This window comes from Amblyomma maculatum, chromosome 10, assembly GCF_055883805.1.
Source record: "Amblyomma maculatum isolate TAMU_Amacu chromosome 10, ASM5588380v1, whole genome shotgun sequence".
In the NCBI taxonomy this organism is placed as follows: domain Eukaryota; kingdom Metazoa; phylum Arthropoda; class Arachnida; order Ixodida; family Ixodidae; genus Amblyomma; species Amblyomma maculatum.
In genome coordinates, this window is record NC_139353.1 from 91,616,518 (window position 1) to 91,637,403 (window position 20,886).

The 20,886-nt window shown below is 42.2% G+C and overlaps 1 protein-coding gene and 1 long non-coding RNA gene across 3 annotated transcripts in view; both read left to right on the plus strand.

Annotated features, from left to right (window-relative positions):
* LOC146177004 (uncharacterized) overlaps window positions 1-20,562 on the plus strand; it is a 39,668-nt gene extending 19,106 nt beyond the window's left edge. Inside the window, exons 3-4 of one of the 2 annotated variants that reach the window (XM_084581066.1) lie at window positions 8,562-8,613; window positions 20,227-20,562. In XM_084581066.1, coding sequence (XP_084437192.1) covers window positions 8,562-8,613; window positions 20,227-20,482 — 308 coding nt within the window. In that variant the 3' untranslated portion in view covers window positions 20,483-20,562. The remainder of the gene's footprint in view (window positions 1-8,561; window positions 8,614-20,226) is intronic. The other variant, XM_084581067.1, reaches the window with a different exon arrangement.
* LOC146177005 (uncharacterized) lies at window positions 3,647-6,149 on the plus strand. The gene is made up of 3 exons (XR_014701254.1): window positions 3,647-3,842; window positions 5,768-5,848; window positions 5,905-6,149. It is a non-coding gene; the product is annotated as an uncharacterized LOC146177005 (long non-coding RNA).
* Window positions 20,563-20,886: the final 324 nt, after the last annotated feature.

The following is a 20,886-nucleotide window of genomic DNA, read 5'->3' on the forward strand; positions in this document are numbered from 1 at the left end:
GCAGCAGGGGGTGCTAAGAATACCTGGCTCCGCTGGACAGGCCGCCATTGGAAACTGATCCTGGCAGCGTTTAACGCTACAACCCTAGCTAGTGAAACTAGTCTAGCAGTGCTGTTAGAGGAACTAGAGGGTATGAAATGGGATATCATAGGGCTTAGTGAGGTTAGGAGGTCGATTGAGGCATATACTGTACTGAAGGATGGACGTGTACTGTGTTATCGAGGTTTGCCGGAGAGGCGAGAACTAGGAGTAGGTTTCGTTGTCAATAAGTATACAGCGGGCAATATAAATTAATTCTATAGTAATAATAAGAGGGTGGCAGGCATCGTTATTAGGCTTAATAAGCGATATAAACTGAAGATTGTACAGGCCTATGCACCTACATGTAGTTATCATGACCAGGCAGTTGAAAGCTTCTACGAAGATGTAGAATCGGCAATGCGAAAAGTAAAGACGCAGTATACAGTACTAATGGGCGACTTCAATGCCAAGGTAGGGAAAAAGCAGGCAGGAGACAAGGCAGTAGGTGACTATGGCATTGGTTCCAGGAATAGCAGGGGGGAGCTACTAGTTGAGTTTGCAGAGCGCAATAACTTACGAATCATGAATACCTTCTTCAGCAAACGGAAGAACCGGAAATGGAAATGAAAAAGTCCTAACAGGGAGACTAAAAATGAAATCGACTTCATAATGTGTTCAACCCCCACCATTATTCAAGATGTAGAGGTAATCGGGAAAGTGCTATGCATTGACCACAGGATGGTGAGGTCCCGAATTAGCCTAAATCTGAAGAAGGAACGCAACAAATTAGTAAGAAAGAAACCCATAAACGAATTAGCGGTGAGGGGGAGAACAGAAGAGTTCAGGAGCTCGCTACAGAATAGATATTCAGCTCTAAACGAGGATGGCGACATTACCCTAGAAGCAATGAACAATAATTTCAGAGATATCAATACTGAATGTGCGGTAGGAGTAGGCGGTAGGATAGTTAGAGAGGATACCGGTAAGCTGTCCAAGGAGACGAAAGATTTAGTTAAGAAACGCTAAAATATGAAAGCTTCCAATCCAACAGACCAGAGAGGCCGAGATATCAAAGCTAATCAATAAGCGCAAGGTGGCCGATATAAGGAAGTATAACATTGAGAAAATTGAGCATGCTGTAAAGAACGGGGGAAGCCTTAAAGCGGTAAAGAAGAAATTGGGCATAGGTAAAAACCACATGTATGCGATAAAGGACAAGGAGGGCAACGTCATCACGAATATGGACAATATAGTCAAAGTAGCCGAGGAGTTCTATACAGATCTCTACAGCAGCCAAAGGAGTCAGGACCGTAACGAGATGGGCGGCAGGGAAAAATATTCAGACGTTCCACCAGTGACGAAGGACTAGGTCAAGAAAGCATTAGAAACTATGAAAAGGGGGAAATCAGGTGGAGAGGATCAGATAACTACAGATTTGCTAAAGGACGGGGGAGATATTGTGTTAGAAAAGCTGGCCACCCTGTATACGCAGTGCCTGATGTCATCGATGGTACCGGAACCATTGGAGACTGCAAACATGATCCTCATTCATAAGAAAGGGTACTCTAGGACCCTAAAAATTACAGACCAATTAACTTACTGTCTGTTACATATAAGGTATTTACTAAGGTAATAGCTAATAGAATCAGGACAACCTTAGACTGCAATCAAGCAAAGAATAAAGCAAGTTTTCGGAAACGGTACACTACTATCGATCATATCCATACCATCATTCTGGTGAGACAAAAATGCTCAGAATCTAACCAGCCCTTATACATAGCATTCATTGATTACGAAAAAGCATTTGACTCGGTTGAAACCTCGGCGGTGATGCAGGCATTGCCAAGTCAGGGGGTAGACGAGCCGTACGTGAATGTGCTGGAAGATATATATAGTGGATGCACAGCAACCATAGTTCTGCATAAAGAAAGTAACAAAATTCCCATAAAGAAAGGTGTTAGGCAAGGAGACACAATCTCCCCAGTACTATTCACAGCTTCCTTAGAGGAAGTATTGAGAGACTTGGAATGGGAGCAGTTAGAGATAAGGGTAGATGCAGAATACCTCAGTAATCTGCGATTTGCTGATGGCATTGCCTTGCTAAGCAACTCGGGGGAGGAACTGCAAATAGTAATCGGTGACCTACACTCTTAGAAAAAAGGTTAGTAAGAAGCTAGTAAATGCAGCAGTTACTAACTTCGAATAGGTTTTACTACCTTTTTACTAACCTTGAACTAACTCGCAACTTTTTGAGGTAGTAACGGCTCCCATTACTAACAAGTGAGTTTCTGTTAGTAGTTTTGACGAGTTAAGTGCTAGAATCCCTAGGCAACTTTACCATAGTATCTTGCTAGCGTAACTTTACCAATATTTTCAGAAATTCATGCTTTGGCTGTTCTTGCCAGTCATACATTAAAACTTATTCCGGAATTAACGAGATACATTACTTTCAATCATATAATGGCGTTCGTTTTATTTTTATTTTTTTTAAGTCTAGTTTTTGTGCACCCTTCAAGCTAAAGAAAAAACATTACAGAATTTGAGTTTTCTTGCCCCATGCGAGCTCCTGACAGCGTAATGCGGTGTCGAAAAAAGTCAGAGCGACACTTAGCTCTTTCAGGAAAAGCCTGCAGTATAGTGAACTGGGATGCTTTGTGGGAACGACCTGCAGTCAGTCACGGAAAACGCTCAGGTGCGGATGGCGTCATTTTAGAAGCAACACATTTTTAAAGAAAATTGAAAATAATTTGTATTCACGTTGCATAGCACAAGGTTTTTGCGTCTACTGCTGTTGTTTTGTTCATCTTAACACAGAAATGCACAACGACCAGAAATCAATACTTTTCCACCTCGCATGTAGTTGCCTGCAATCAACATTTATTCCATTTTCTCTACGTATGGTCCAAGCATCAGCATCCTGTAAACACACACACACACACACACACACACACACACACACACACACACACACACACACACACACACACACACACACACACACACACACACACACACACACACACACACACACACACACACACACGCACGCACGCACGCGCACGCACGCGCACGCACACACACACACACAGACACACACACACACACACACACACAAAGAAAAAAATGTGCCGGGAGGAATGCGCGTGGGCTGGACGGCTGGCAGGGGCTGTACCGTCGACATTTGATCCAGGCATCCGAACGTGCCGGCGCTGCAGGTGGCCGAAGTTCGGCGGACGGTAGACGCCGAAATATGAAACGGTTTCACGCGCGGCTATAAAAAGAACAGTGGGGCGATGGCTAATACTCGGGCATACTCTTCTCTCACTTTACGCATGCTTTCCGCTGTGCGAAACTGCGCGCGGTGGACGGGAGCGTCGTCGTTGTGCTGCTGGAATGGTGGTTGTCGAGTCTCACACTTTTGTAAATGTCTGCGTGTCCTGGTCGACATATCAAAGTTCATGAGCACCATCGGAAAGTGCACACATTAAGCACTACGTAAATGTTGCTCTTGCAGACATCGACTCCAGGATCCCATCGTTTTTGACAGCGGCGCCGCCGCTCGTTTGCCGCGCATTGGGCCAGCATTGACTTGTCAGACTGGCTTATTTTCATTCGTTCTGCTTCGTGGTGTTCGCCGTCTGCCACCGATACTGATTTTGGCGGGAAGAGTGACGCCGAAGCGCTGTGTTCGTCGCCCATGTCTAGTGATTTGGAAAGACCGAAAGAGTTATTCAAGCCAGCGGGCAGCATCGGCAGGAAGATCTGATAAATGCTTTGCTGGATGGCGATTTAGGGATGGTGCAGAAAACGTGCGCTTCGAGGTAAGTTGCCCGTTTTCATCTTCAGTGCTTGGAATGCAAAGACCTGTGTATTGCAAAAGTAATTATTTATCGCCATTGTTAATAAATTGTGGCCGAGTGTTTCCTGATCCTGACAAGAAGTAAATGCCGTTGAAATAATGCCACCTCTGTTGAAGTGAAATTGAACAGAGTAAGCTGTAGTGCCATTTGCTACAAACATTAAGCTCAACGAAAACGACATGTTTTGAGAGGATAGTAGCACATGTTCTGTTGTCGCCTTTCTTTGTCCTGTGAACATGCTGTTTTTGTTGAGCATAAACGCCGCTGAAAGTAAAACGAACCTAACACAGTAAAAACTATGCCTCGTGCGAAGGTAGCAATGTGTCCTTCTTTTTTTATTTTTTTGGAATAAGTTTTGCACAAGTCTAACTAAATCATGTTTTTTCGCACTTGATTACATCGCAGTTCTATCGTGTTTTTGTAGTAATTTGTAGGTTTGTAGTAAACCCATACCTTGTGGACATTTTTGTTATTTTTTGGCACCCGCAGTCCTAGAATATTTTGTAGCAAACTGTAGGTTTGTAGTAAATTCAAACTTTTGCTGACATTTTTGTTATTTGTCGGGAACATATAACTTGGTCACAAACTTACTTCAAGACCGTATAAGCTGAGTTTTTCTGCTTTGTTTTGCATACAATTATTGGATCCTAGTGCATCTGCTCGAGCTACGCGGGTCTTTAGAAATATGTTTCTTTAATCTGTACGCAGTCCAAAAAATTCCTACAGCCTTCTCACAAACTGGAAATGATTTAGTCAAGTGAAACCAATTGCTGGGCTAGTTGGTGCATTTCACAGAAAAGGAAAGATTCACAGCGCTAGCCAGTACGCACTCATAGACACACATAGAATAGACGCCGACTCCAACTTTCTTTTTTTTTTTTTTGAAAACGACAGCAAAATGAAACGTATGTATTTTTTTTTTTAAGATTTTGGAGTCAGCGCCTGTCCTGTGTGTGTCTATTTGTGAGTATGTATTTTTTAGCTCTGTGAACCTTCCCTTTTCTGGAAATGATTGCATAAAATATCCATCCCAAAATTTATATCTGTGTGTTTATATATATCTTTTTGGGAGAAGCTTCGTTTTGGTGAAAGGCACTTACTAGCTTAGCATCTGGTGTTACTTCACTAAATAATTTCCAGTTTGCGACAAGGTTGTAGGAAGTTTTTGAACTGCATACAGATCTTTTCTTTTTTTTAAGAAGTTTCATTTTGGTGTCCTTTCGAAACAGAAGATGGAGTCAGCGCCTTTCTTGTGTGTGTGTATTTGTGAGTGTCTATTTGTTAGCGCTGTGAATCTCTCCTTCTCTGGAAATTATTCTATAAAATATCCATCCCAAAATGTATATCTGCGAATCTATATTTATTTTTTAAAATTTCATTTTGTGAAATGAACCAACTAACCTAGCAATTGTTTTTACATGACTAAATCATTTCCAGTTCACGACAAGGTGTAGCAATTTTTTGAACTGCATATAGAATGCTTTTTTTTTTTTTGAAAGAAGTTTCATTGTGGTGTTTCGAAAAAAAAAAGATATTCAGTGCCTGTCCTATGTGTGTGTATTTGTCAGCGCTGAAAATCTGTTCTTTTCTGGAAATGATTGTATAAAATACCCATCCCAAAAATTTTTATCTGTTCGTGGTATCATAATTCTATGAATGTTGTTTTGTGTTTAGCAAAAACAAAACAGCCTGTAAATCTGAAAGCACAGGAATATATGAAATAAAGGTAATAATTTTCAGTGGAATTTAGGCGTGTTCAATAAACTGCGGACTTCATTATTTGAAAGAAAAAAAAATCAATTTCATAAGTTCTAAGTCTTTATTGCTCCCTTTTATTGTCATTGAAGAAGTGATTTTAATATATGTGAATTCTGTAATACTTGCAGATCACTTTGCTACTGAATGGTGGAACTTTTGCCTCTGCATGGTTGTGAAAGAATTGAAAGCCACATTTCCGGATGAGGCCAGTAAGTATAAATTTGTTATAAATTCATTTATGAAGTTCTAATTTCATTACTTTCAGTGTTCCATTTTAGGACATCTACCCAGCATTGGAGCGCGTCCGGATGAACCCTGATGACGCTGACGCAATATATGCTGGGTTTGAAGATATCAAGATCGAATGTTGGACGTCACCGTGGGACTCACGCATGCCATTGAGAGCTACTGGATATTTAATGTTAGACATTCAACGCGCAACGAAAACGTTTGCGCAGTGCTAGAGCATTTATGCAGCCTAAGAAGCTCATCGCCACTATGCCCATTAGCTCTCAGGGCCATTTCTGCCATTAAAAAGGGCATAGCCACACTGTCTTTAAATACGAATAAAGTGAGTATTTGTTGTCCGGAAATTTTGTCGTCATCATTGCTTGAAGACTGGTGCGAACAAGGTAAAATAAGTTAGCATCTTGTTTGTAGATCAGCTCAATGTTGCACCGAACTTGAAGCCGATTACAATTGACCACATATTACGAATAATACAATTATTTTTATTTACCGAATCTTTATTAAGGTATTCAATATGTTCAGAAATAATTTACCTATCGATGCATATATTGGCTCCATACAGGTAGCAACTGATACCAGGTTTCTGCCGCAGTAAGCACTAGTACCTATGTAGTGAGAACCTCTTGGCCAGGTAGTATTTTATACTAAACAAAAGGTTGCACATTATACTACCTTTTCAATGGTAACCCATAAAAAGAACTAGGTATATGTTGTAATAAGCACTACGTCCTATGTAGTACGAATCTCTAGGTGCGGTAGTAGTGCGTACTACCTAGAAGGTAGTATATTCCACTACCCATCAATGGCAAACTATAATGCACGAAGGTGTTGGTGTTCACTAACCTACTACTAACTGGCGCTAGTACTGTTCACTAACTTCCTGGGGTAGTAAATTTCACTAGCTGTATTTTTACTACCTCGAGTTACTAAGAAGGTAGTGATCTATGTGACAAGTAAAAGGTTAGTAGTAACTTAGTGAATTCACCAACCTTTTTTTTAAGAGTGTAGACAGGAAAAGCAGAAGGGTAGGCTTGAAAATCAATATGCAGAAGACTAAGGTAATGTTCAACAGCCTCGGAAAGGAACAGCAGTTTACATTAGGTAGCGAAGTACTGGAAGTAGTAGGCGAATCTGTCTACTTAGGACAGGTAGTAACCGCAGATCCGGACAACTTAAGGAAATTACAAGAAGAATAAGATTGGGATGGAGCGCATTTGGCAAGCACTCACAGATTATGACCAGCAGCTTACCGGTATCGCTAAAGAGGGAAGTATATAACAGTTGCATCTTACCTGTACTCACCTATGGGGCTGAAACGTGGAGGCTGACCAAGATAGTTCTACTTAAGTTGAGGACAACGCATAGGGCTATGGAACGAAATATGGTAGGGTTAACATTAAGAGATAGGAAGCGTGCAGAGTGGGTCAGAGAAATAACTCAGGTTACCGACATTCTAGTGGAAATTAAGAAGAAGTAATGGGCATGGGCTGGGCATGTAGTGCGAAGAGAGGATAACCGATGGTCCCTTAGGGTAACAAACTGGATACCAAGGGAAGGAAAGCGTAGCTGGGGACGGCAGAACATTAGGTGGGCGGATGAGGTTAAGAAGTTCGCAGGGGTCGAGTGGATGCAGCCAGCACAAAGCCGGCTTAAGTGGAGAAATATGGGAGAGGCATTTGCCCTGCAGTGGGTATAGTCAGGCTGATGATGATAATGATAATGATGATGATGAAACCAATTTAAAACTCTGCTGTTCCCTCCTTTACGGTGTTTTCTGCTGTATTCTCTGCGGTGCGGCGTTCGATGTTGTCCGAAATGAAAAACGCAGCTCGGACGCCTGGTTCGGAAGCAAGGTTTGGTCAGCTCCTTGTCCATGACCAGAGATGATGTCATAGTCAAAGTCATCTTTGTCATTATCATTGTCACTGTCGCTATAATTAACTACCACTAATTAACGTTCTTCGCTAACCGTTTTAAAGCGAAACATTGTCGGCGGTCTCGATGGCAACCGCGTTGGCATGACGCCAGACTAGAAAATCAATGTACATTTTTTTGTGCCCGGCGTGTCTCCCAGTATGGTTTACAGCTATGGCGTGGCGGAAATGTTTGACAGAATTGCGGCCGACAGTATTACCTGTTAGAGGCTTTCACATTAAAAATGTCCTATAATGCATCATTCGGTTCTAGGTTTTGCTAATTTGTAAATATCTATCGCTTTTATTTTAATGATGCGCGGCTGTTTTTTACTCCTTATTTATGCAGTAACATCAGTGGCATTTCGCGCGAAATTCGCAAAGGAATTTAGTTGTTAAATGGGTTTAGTTTAGTGTATGGTGTTTTCGCATCCCAATGCGACTCAGGCTATGCGAGAGGATGTAGAGGTGGGCCTCGGAAATTTTGAGCGCCTGAGCCTGAGGGATCTTTACTTGCACCAACATCGCGCCGCACATGGGCGCGTTGCTTTTCGCCTTCATCGGAAAGCGGCCGCCGCGGCCAGGGTTTTGGTACTGCATAACTGGGCGCAGTAATTGAGCGCCCAAACGCTGCACAACCATGGTAGGGCAGCTGTTAAATTCAGCTGTAGCCGATAATGATCATCTGAATACTGTCCTCAGACGTCAGTTTTTGCCTACGAAGTAATATTTGCTACCCTCTTTTCGCAATATATTTCAGCTGTAACTCGTGTCCAGAACGACCTGCTTTGGGGTATTGGTGCATATCCGAGGTACGTGTCGTTTGACTTCTCTGGAGTACTTCCCAACAGCCGCTGTGCAAAGAACCACTCCACGTGGTAAACGTGCGAGGTTTTCTTCATTACTATAGCTTTACAATGTCATATATATAGGCAGGAGCAAAACGAGTACCAGGCAGAGCGAACAAACCATAGTTACCGTAACCAGCAAATGAACCTAAAAAGCGAACATAATTCTTTGAGGGAATGACCATGCTATTCGAATATCATATTTCAATTTAAACTTCCAATTCCATTTGAACGTCCCGATAATCATTTCGTTGTTTTTACGATAATTATTAGGGATTTACACTGACACACACAAAAAACAAAATTACTTTCTGAAGCATGTTTCTCTGACTTTGGACCCACTATTCAGGATAAATATAATATGCGGACAATACAACCGTTCCTCCTTAAACAAGGTTCAACATAAAGACAATAAACAGCTTGAGAACTTAAGCATTTTCGGGATTTCAATGAACTGGAATATCTACGGAAAAGCTGTCCGAAACTATGGAGAAATAAACAAAGTATAGTTTAGATTTCTCTCTGCAATACGCAATGTTTGCTCACTGCTTCTCGAAGCCGACGTAAAATGCAGTTTCCGTTTTCACAGGCGCAAAAAAGTTTAATTCTTACCTACTATTATAACTCTCCAATAGATAAGCGAAATCATTCAAGTGACCTCTTTCATGTTCTCTTTAAAGGCTCCGACCAGTCCTGAATACATGGGGAAAAGTATACCTTCGTATATGAAAGTATGACACGGTAGCGCTAAAAGCTCTGTCAGCTGATCTGCAATTTTGGTCGCGTAGACTGAACCTCCCCTCACCAACATGCATTCGGGCCATACTTCCGTGCTTACCGGTCCATGTTTAGACGGTTGTTTTAAATCTCCCACTGTTTCGCCCCTTAAAACATGGTGGGAAGTGGTGCTTCCTCGTACAGCAATATTTACGCACTTCTGCTTCTGCATCGTCGTCCAAGCTTCCGGTTGGCTTCCTATCTCTCCCCCTTTTTTCTTTTATGCGCCATTCATTTGTTCGCACTTAGGCTGCTCCATTTTGACGTCCAGTGTCTTCAATCACTTCTGGATTTCTCAAAATGCCTGCTATAGTCATCGCTCTGCTTTCAGCTGAAACGTACTCCGTACCATGTCACATTCAAAATCGCTTCAGTTTTTAGCACTCGTCTTGAAAAGAGCTAAGCGTAGTATCGCATACGAAACGTGCGAGCGGTTGGGTTTGACCCAATCCGATCTTGTCGATAGCATTTTCGACTCTTTACGCCACCGGCTAAAGTATTTGCTCTTAATAACATTGACGAAAAACTATCTTTGTCTTGTGACAGTCTTACGATTTTCTCAAAGCAGTGAAAAAGTTGGCCACACTAAAAATGTTTAAAAAAATCAAATATTTACATATTGCTTAAAATGTTTTTTTTTTTTTTTTTCAGATAATGAACATGTATAAAGCCTTTTATTCGCACAAGAAAACAATTTCTATCGCAGTGTTTACTGTTGTTTGATTTCATTAATTTCATCTTAAAGCCTCGTTCTGGCAGTTCTTTGCATATTATGTATGCTACCTTGGCAACATAACATGTATCACCGCTTCTCTACAGTTTGGTAAATAGTTTAACGTATAATTCAATACACTACATTTCAGAAAAAAAAATGTCCAACTTAAAAAATGAATTTGCTGCGCAGTTTTAAGTTTACATTTTATAGAGAGGGGACCCTACAGTACAAATGCGCATTGTACCTCATTTGATAGCTAGTCTCCGCGAGTTTCATCAGAGCCTTTTTTGTTTTTGAGTGAGCAAAATGTTTAAGTTCAGCCTTGCACCTCGAGCAATGATTACGCCGAGCCGCTCTGTGCTACTAGGCATGTGTTCGCCGGCTTCCGATTGTTACGTTGTGTAGGAAGTACTTTGGAGCAAATATTAAACTCAAATTTGCTGCAGGAGACCTAATGTCGTCAACGAACCCCATGTCATAGGCAGCACACGTCATAGGCTCAACATTGGTGCTGTGTTGACGATGTCCGGCACAGCGTAAGACCAGTACATTACCAACATATTACCTATGTTAGGCCGGTGGTCTCTGCAGCCTGGGGTGTTTGCTGGATGGAAAATCGAAATAGATCCACGGTACCACGAATATTCTCGCGTTGGACCAATCAAAGTGGCTCAGTACGCATAACCTACCAAAAATTCTGTCGTGTTCCACCGTTCATTTCTTGTCACAGTTCTCAATGGCAGTAGATTTTATTCAGGTACTAAAGAGTCTTCACTAAAAACCAAATAGAAAATCCAAACCTCTCTTCCCACCATCAATAGAACAACATTTCATGCATAGAGAATCGAGAATCGCAAAAGCAATGAGATAGTCACTCTTTCACCCAAGCTTCCCTTTCGATCGCATTACGGCACGAAGTACGAAGATTGCATGAAGTATTAAAATGAAGGGGGGGGGGGGGAGGAGAAGGTTACGTGGTGACTCTCTTTACCTTTATCAATTCGCGGAAAATAGGAACGCTCATAACAGAATTCTTGAAAGCACTATATCGGCTGAAGTTATTCAAGGCATTGCATCTTCCAAATTAATTAGGACAATATTGCATTAACTTGAATATAATTTGATCTTCCGCACTAATTTTCGCCCGAACACGCTGCAAAACACACGTTGTTGTAAATACTGCGCTGCTAACTGCACTCATAAATACATTTGCTTTTGATTTGTATATCGAAGTGACACTGTATTGCCCCTTCTTTATTAGTTGGAGGACTCCCATTATAAAATTTGGGAGTTAAGAGAATTGTTTTGCCTCCGGGTTAAAGGTGCGTGGGGGCAAGACAAAGTAGGCCACAAAGGAGGACCCCGCCAATCATTTCTGCTCCCTTTCATTTAATTAGTGCAGTAAACAAAACAGATTTTCGAGAGGTGAGAAGGAAGCGTTTTACAATACAGTGGTAGCGCGGCACTATTAAGGCTCGAGGTGCCGCAGTGAATTTAAAATGTTTCTCTCCATTTAACCTAAAAGGGTCCGATAAAGTTGTTGGAAAGAAATTTCAATGAAGCTACTTAGGAAATTAGGAATAGTTTATATTTTTACTAGCAAAGCCTGTGAGCTCAATATATGCCATAAAACGCTGCATATCAAACTTTTTATAAGGTAGACTTTTTTTCTGTAATATATCGTGTTGTAGAGTCGAAAAGCTCAATAGAGTCCATAATTATTAAAAGCTGGAAAATATGCTATGTTGCAAGCCATTGTAGTGGACGAGTAAAGAAATTCTAAGATTGGGGCAAAACAATGAAATAAAGCAACAGAAAAGCGTTGCGCTGCGATTGCCATTTGTGGAGTTAAAATTCTCAGTGCATATTCATTTTGTCTAAAACCTTTCAAAACCTACAAGTAGAATATGTTTTCTTAGAAGTTTTTTCCTGACACAAAATGTTGCCTGTTAAAACTTTGAAGAGCTGTCACATGGCAAGGAAGGTTTTGCCATCGTATTTAGGGATAAATATTTTAAACGGTTCAATAACAAGCCAGAATTTTAAGGGTACGGATTGAAAGCGGTTGAACACTGGCGTTTGCTTTCTAATGGCCCGGCCCCGTTAGAAAGGCATAATCTAATAATTGAAAATAGCCGCAGTCGTATATCCGGGTGCTCTCGTCGCGGTGCGCAGATATGTACGAGCAGAAGCGTAAGTAAAGCTGTTGTAAGTAGACTTCGTTTTCAATCCAACACGTTGACAAAGAAAGTGGCAATCCTACCGGAGTTCTACTTATTTATTGCACTCAATTTTATAAATAGAAAAGTAATAAATACGCAGGACATCCTCACTCTGAATGGCTTCAGAAATGTGCTTTTTGTTTCAACAACTGATATATGACAGTGTGAATTCTTTGGCTGCGACCTTCTCATTGGCCTAATAGCAACAATTCCCAACATGAACCTCCAATTTCTACATACCTGCCATCCCATCTCGCGCTATGTTGCTCTGATAATAACAGACCATCGATATAGAGGTAAACCATGGTTCTCGCGTAAAACACAACAGTGGCTGAAATGTCGTCGCCGCGCAGTTATCAACAACAACAAAAAAAGACATGCTAATGAAATTGAATCACCAGGTCTCGGGAGAGGTCTGAAGCTGGTTGTTCATATTCAGTCCGTTACAAGAGTATTTTTCCATCCTACTGTGGTACTGTGCCATCAACTTCTAAACCACTAAACTCGTGACGTGATTTGGCATCAGGAAGCGGCGCTGCACGTGTCATAACTGCTGAACACGAGTCTACTCTCAGCCGCCCCAAGCAAGTCCGACTACTGGGAAGGAGTTGGTATAGTCTTTTGAACTACGTCCTACAATGTGTCTGTGTCGCAACTAACACCCAATATTATCAATGTCCCTCCCTGGCATTTTCAATGAGGCCCTACCAGACCTTTGTTTTCCCGATATTTATAGTACCACTCTATGAGACGTCCAATTGTGGCCCGGTTCGTCCTCTGTTCCACACATATTATCATTCTCACTACGTGAGACATCACAAAATGCGCTGTTGCCCAGTTTTGATCCATATTGACAGGGCCTTTAACAAGACTAATGGACAGCTTATAAAATTATTTTCTTCAATTGATAGTACCATTTTTTATGCCAGCTCGAGCTATCAAATACGACAGCACGCGTTCGTACAGATCATGCGTGTGTTTGGAGAAATTTTGGCGACAAAAATGCCAAACGGCGAGCTTTTCGCCGCATAAGCGCATGGGAATTCTTTTGCAACGCAAAGTCTAATTCGCTTCTTCTTTTTCGTTCTTTCGTCATTGTAACGGCTCACAAGGACCACGTGCTCTCGTCCTCTTTGACTAGGTTTTCCGGCTCCAAGTGCCGCCTTCGCATTTCTTCTCCCGGCTGAGTCCTTTTTGCCAGGAGAGTCCTCATCCCCTCCCTCCACGCGCAAATAGATTTTTGTGATTTTGTCACTCGCCTGCTTGAACTTTTTGTCCCTGTGGTCTGGCTGGGCTCTGCGTGGTTTAGTCATCCTATGTGCCAGTCCTTAACCATTTAGAAGCACACTTACCTATTATAGCCTACATGATCATGCACGAGCTGCGGCTGCGCTGCCTTTTGCAGTGCTTCAAACAACTTATCAGACACCAAGTGTACACACCTTGCAGCCTCATATCTTCTCTTGCAATCCCAAAAGCTCCACATCAGATAATGAGTCTCATCCAGCAACCTGTTGGCAACCATCGTGACGAGAAAGTTTTCTCTCTTTTGGTATGCTTTGCTGTTCATTTTTGCCATGGCCAGACGTGAGCGCCGACAGCGGCGGCCACAAGCCTGAGCTGCAGCGGCAATGAACCCGCGCTACCGCAGAGAGAGAAACAACTTTTAATGCCAATAGAGTAATAATTAAGGCAGTTCGGCCTGGCGTGGCGCCCAGGTGGGAGCGACGCTCTGTGCCCACGAGACAAGCGCCAGCTGCGTCTTCTTGTCTGAGCGCGTAAGAAGTTGGTCCCAGCTCTCCTCGGAGGGAGCTGGCAGTAAAGTACGAGGGGGTGGTCTTCCCCTACATCTCCAAAGGGTGTGTGCCAATGTGGCCGTTACTGCACAGTCGCAATTGGAGCAAATGGGATCGTAGTCCTCTGCCGCAGCTCATGCGTGCGTATGTGGAGCCGGGAATTCAGGCTTGGTTCAAGGCAAGTGAAAAGGCAAGCCACAACTTCTCACACCTTACGAGAGCTCTGGCGTAGGTCAGAAGTGGGCAAAAATGTCTTCTTTACGTCGGCCACCCTGTGTTTAGCCTCAGACACCATTAGATAATTTATTCTGGGAGAGGTTGTTGATTGTTGCCTATATGCGGCGCTCTATTATTCTTCTTTCGGAAGGAAAAGGGAGACACATATAGCCACTGGAATAACTCTGATTGAGAAATGTCTTAAGTCACGTGGTGCAGTAAGTAAACCTTCCCGAATGTAAGGGCTTTACTATAATTTGTTTTTGGAAAGGTGAATGGGGCAGAGGACGTTGATCACCTAGTTGATTACCGGTAATTGTGCTATGTGATATAATTTCTTATGCGATCACGAAAAAATTGCTCACGTGCCACCTGTGCCTGACATGAATCCAACGTGCTTGCTTTTTCACTTCAGCACGATACTAAAGATCTGTTCACATGTAAGCGATTGAGCGAATGCAGAAAAAAGTGATGGCGAGGCGTCGAAAATTATTTCACCATTTACTCTAAATAAAAAACATATACCTCTTGTTTTTCAGACGGGAGTTTTCTAATGGTTTGAAATTACCTAATCTTCAACACAGTTACGCGCACCCGAAGCAGTGTAGATATACTATTTACGTGCATTGTGTTTTTATTAAGGTGAAATCTGATTCCTGTGTTCAGCGCATATGTCTCGAATCTGCTGTCATTTATAACAGAAAAATGTTACCAAGAGAGGGTAGTTGGCGAGGACAGGAATTGAAGCAGGTTGCAGTGAATATGAGAGGTTGTGGTGAGAGTAGGTGCAAATATGTATGTGAGAAAAGGAGGCTTTGAGACTTTGCAGGGCGCACCCACTGGAACTTTCATTTTACCGTTACTAATATTTCAGCATAATATATAATCACAATATTAACAGATAAAGCCGTCAAGATTTTCATAAACTCATTTGTTGCATTTCTTGTCAAACCAACGTTACTATTGTGCATATATGACGCATATGCAGGTGATTTAATTGTATGTGCTTAGTAAATTTATTGTCTTAGAATGGTGGTAGTAAAATTTAAATCACCGACAGATACACGATAGGTGCCAACCTATCCGCCTAGACGGCGGCCTGGAGTCCTTAAGGCTGCTCAATTTGCTTAGCTGAATTTCAGGGTGTGAGCTGAATAGTAGAGTCTCCCAAAATTCTTCTTTCTTTGTTGTTTATAATTTCGATTTTTGGACGCGTCCATATATATATGTACCAGATCCGCCTTGCCCTGTGTAGTTTGCACGTATTTGAGAACTGTTACGGTTACTACAGGGCAGCTGGATTCGGAAATCTCATTGTTTGTCAGCCCCTCAAGATACTTTCATCGCTCTTATTTAGTGTCCTATTGATGTGTGTGTTTTCTGTACTATTTAGCAGATAGTACACAGTAACCTCTTTAAAGGTGATTAGCATGTCCCTGATGAGTGCACTGAGGGTCATAGCCTCTACCCGGGAGGTAAGAGTGCGAGCAAGAGTATGAATTTTCCTATTTTTCTAAAGCTCTGAGTCGGCTGGTGCCTATCGTCGACAGATCAGTCTGTCATCCTTACTTATTTCCTGTATCCTTTTTGCACTTTAAGGGACCCTTCCCTTGCGCAAAATGAATGTTAATATTTTCGAATCGCATAACATTGTAGCAGCCATTGTCCCTACTATCGCAAGTACAGTGGCAACCTTTTCATTGTGTCAGCCAAACTCGTCCGGACCGAGCCGCTTATTTTTAGGTGTTACTGCCACAAACATAACATGCCTGTGCTCATACTCGGCGGCTTCAATATAGACCGCGTCCTGTCGTCCTTTATATACGCTCTGCAGCGTTCTCACCCTTTTTTCATTCTTTCCTAGTTGTGCTCTGCATTCATGTTCCGTGGAAGAAGGAGGATTTTTAGTCCTTTTATGCCTAGTCTTAGCAGTATGATTCTTCTCGTCGTGGTCTTTGTCAGCCTTTTATATTGGGCGATCTTGTTGGCCTCTGTCACTTTTTTATTAGCAGGTTCACAGACGTACTGATGGCCAGACGAAGGCCTGCTTTTATCCTCCTGATGACTGCTTTAGTTTAGACTTTTGCAGTTGTCCAGGTTCAGGTACGGGACAGTGTAGGCGTTCCTGCTGATGACAAAAGCCTGTACGAGTCTTAGGAGGTTGGCTTCTCTCATGCCCCTGTGATTAGCGATGCGTGTAAATAGACGCATCGTTTGTTAGGCGTAACCTTCGAGGTTCCTTATAGTTTCTGCGTGATAAATATTACAAAAAACGCACGCCCGTCGAAGAAGCCTCACACCTGTGGTTTCCGCACCTCGATGACACATTCACTCGTTGCAGATGTCAAGCCACATCAACAGTCGGCCATCTCTTGCAAAGTAATCAGCTCTAACTTTGTGACAATCCATCGGTGGTGTTGGTTTAGAAGTGTAGCTTCATGAATCAGTAAACATTCTGTACAATATCTGCCTACATGATCTCGCTTGTTTTATGGAATGCGCCACCGTTTTTCTATTTCTCAAATAATGAACTTGATTTATATGCGCCCGAAGATTGGGTTGCTGCCAAATTTGTTAGTCTTTATGCACCATCACCTTGCGCATATACTATATGTTAAATTCCAGCGGTGGACCTCATAGTAAAACGCATTTATGCAAAGGTGACTGCTATGGGCCTGCAACTCTGGGAGCAGCCAGAAAACGCGATCCAGACTGCGCTGCCTTCTCTTCTCGGCACCTCCAACTAATCACTGTTCATTTCAACCCATATGCAGAGCCCCCTATCTGTAGCCCAAACCCTGTGCATACAGCACTCCCGTCTGCTCTCTGTTTTCCCCCTTGAGCCTGCAAAGAGCCAACCACACGAAACCCCATGCCTTTCTGCAAGCCTGCCTGCCCAGTCTGTCTTTAGTTCTCTTGACAACAGCCCACCAACACGATACTTGAGAAAAATTAGTTATTTTCTTCGACCGTTTGGTTCCCCTATTGGCATCCCGCTGGCCACTCTCAGGTAAAATGAGGCATCTGAAAATTCCGCCTTCGGGATGTCTGGAGCATTGCTGGCGAGTCTGCATTGTGCATTCTACAGCTGCTCAAAGCGTTGCAGGACGGTTTGACAGTTATGGCTGAAAACAATCTTACAGCAAACGCTGTCATTGTGTAAACTTTGCGGCACTTCTATCGGATCAAGAATAACTTTCTTTTGTGCTTGCAATTGAAGAACACCTCTAAATTATATATGTAATGCATAAGGGAAGCATGTTAGGCCAGAATGGAAAAACTGGTTGAGAGTAGGATTAGCCTTGGCGCCACCGTAGGCCATTTTCGACAAACTGCCTTACAATGCTTTAGCTTTAAAGAGCAGCTGCATTACTTTTCGAGAATTTCACTACATTCAAGGGTTCAAATCTACATAGGCTGTAGGTAATGCATGCAAAATGATTTTGCGCTAGCATTCAAACTGATGGAGTAATCGACGATTAAACCTCGAACTTTTCTTTAAAGTACTGAAGTTCTGCAGAGAAGCTCGGTGATGACGTCACGGACGGTACTATTTCTGATGTTCGTTGCCTGCGCCCACGTACTGCTGCACATTTTCTGATGGTGCTAATCAACATTTCTAGGGCTTTCTTTTCGGCAGCCTTCTTTTCATTTCTTCAAACCAAGTGTGTCTATGCAAAAAACGTACCGGTACCGTCAATGACGTCATCATGCGCTGCTGTGCAGTGCGGTGAAGCCTGATAGCCATGGCGATTTTAATCGCTAATTGCGCCATTGTATCAAATGCTAGCGCCAAGATATTTCGCACGCTTTAATTACAAGTTATAATCATTCAACCGCTCGAAAATCATCGAAATATAAAACCGGTGCACCTTCCCTTTAAGGCACATTTCTGGGCCAGTGTTGATATGCTTAGCAGTGTCAAGGCCCACATAGGCATAGGCACATAGGGTTGGACATAGGCATATTCTTAGCGCTACTGTGGCTCATTGCGGGAAGAATGATTAAGCATGGCCCCAATCAAGTGTGAGCGACTGCCTTTTTAATAATTACGCTGGCGGATCATAGGCTCTCTGGTGGCGCTTATGATAGGGACATTGTGGGAAAATGTCTCGGGACCTATATTCATGCCAACATTTGCTGCCACAGTGCCATTATACGGCCATCGATTTTGTGTTCCTTGGGACGGAATTCAGGCCCTTTACGACAGTTTTCGGCGGCTCACTGTTCACCTCCCATAATATGGCTGCGCGGATAATGGTAAATTTTGTTAGCGGAGATCCGTCACATACTCTCTTTTAGAGTCTTCTCCAAACATATGGTCACTCTTACCTTCGAAGCTTGCGTCTCTATACTTGCCACGCGCTTCCACATCTGTTTCGCCACAATTTTCGCCACTCGGAGCTCAATACCCACTTCCTTACCTAGTTACTTTAATTGTGTTTGCCTTGACCACTCATTGCACCGATAATGCATTCCTTTTGTTGCGACTTCTGCAACGTACTGAACATCCGAAATCATCGCCCTCCTGCTCTAGGATTTCTCTTACGTTGACTGAAAACTTTGAATAAACAAATTATTTCTGCAGCACAGCTTAAGGTAATAACACACCATGTTCGGCCTAATCTTCGGCACACTTGTGCGTCCCACAGCTTCGGTTGTTCCCAGAAATCTATGCTCGTGGCATGCTCATCGTCAATCCGAAGCCCGAAAAGCGATACCTGTGGCTCAATGCCAGATAATTTGATGAATAAATAGGGGGTGACAAAGGCGCTATCGCGTTTACTGTTAGGGCGGTGCTTAAGCATCCTGCTATCCACTCGACATTTTGAAGGCGGTTGCTTTTTATATTCTCTAGCTGTCAGCTAATATACTCAAATTGAAATATTCCGCAGGATAGTTTGTTACGCTCCACAGCAGAAAGTTCCATACACCAATACCAACAAACGATATGCTATCGATGACGTGCATGTCTAGAGAAAACGTATTCGCTAAACATTGGAACTGTGTGAAAAAGTAAATGGCACGGTGGTTGAACATTTTTTTTATGACGCTTCTAGATTTTCTCTAATGTAAACAAGATAGGAGGATCATTCCCGTAAATATAATTTAATGCTGAAGACTTTAGTTTTTTTTTAATATGTTGTGGATACCTTTTGCCTGCCCACTCGTTTGCAAATACTGGGGTGCATGAGGTGGAACGAATGGAAAAATACAAACTTACTGAATAATCTGTGAAAACAGTGTTATGAAAGTAGTGGCGACGCTCTGCCTGGCTCTAGGGGTTATTCTGCCTTCAATTATGCTTGGCGCTTTGCAGATAAACGAGTTGGAGACTACGTCTTCTAGAAATACGGCAGCAATAATCTAGAGGAGTGAAAAATTTAATATTTTATTCTCTATGCTATGTGTGCTAGCAAGGTGATGTAGAAATATTTATGTTCAGTTTATCGTCGGTAATTAAGGAAGACGTTTGCTAATATTGCTGGTCTTTAAATTTGACGTAAATATCATTCGCTCACTTCTTACCAATCTTTCTTGACATTCAAACATGAAGTATTTATTTCATATTTACAGCCCTAATTGTTCTCGTAACTAATACCTGGGAATATTGAAATAAGGAAACCTAAAGAGCCCTACCGAAGTAATTATTCACTTGTCTTCCATGACAAATCTGTTCATTGATAACACCAAGTTTGCAGAGTAAATTTGAAATTCGAAAATCTGCCCTTGGTTTTGGCACCTGGGAAGTGCACTTCTCCCGGAAATATGGGTTAACTGCAAAATTATGCGAAATACTTCATCCCCGCATGTTATGGTTAAAACAATATTGTGTTTTCTCATATTTCAGCCTTGCAAGGGATATGGCGTTTGTAGTCCACCCTGCACCTGTAACCTTTGCAATTGTTGCCACTATGCAACAAAAAGTGTCTACGGAGGAGTACAAGTTCAATAAAGATTCCCTGGAAGCCGAAGTATTCAACTTGAATGTCTACAGCAAATTTCGAATCCCACAGTATTTCCACAACTATGTCTGCAGCATATTACTTGTCAAAACATATTTCTCGACAACGTGGCTCACATATTTTATGTCAGACTTCGTATGAGTATGCAGTAGTGTATGCAGTGCTCTGTATGTGCTTATCACAAACTGACGGGCTTTATAATAAATGTTAAAAGCAAAATATTTTTGCGAATTCTGTTTCCTGTGAAGCTTCTTCCACTTCTGTGTGTAGGAAGCTGCTGGCTTCATTATTAATCAAACTAGAGTTTCCAACTTTGACGTCGTTCAATCGCGCTTTGCTCTACCTGGTTTTTCTAACAAGAGGATATTATTTTTGCTGCAAAGTACTACAGCACACCAGTAATTTACCAGCAGACAAGAAGCATATATAGCATAATGCGAACGCTTTTTGCGTGTTCACATTTAACGAGTGATAGAAAACAATTTTATTTTCTGTAATCTCCCTTCATTTTCCCGTCTTTTTCTCGCGATGAGCATCTCCACGCT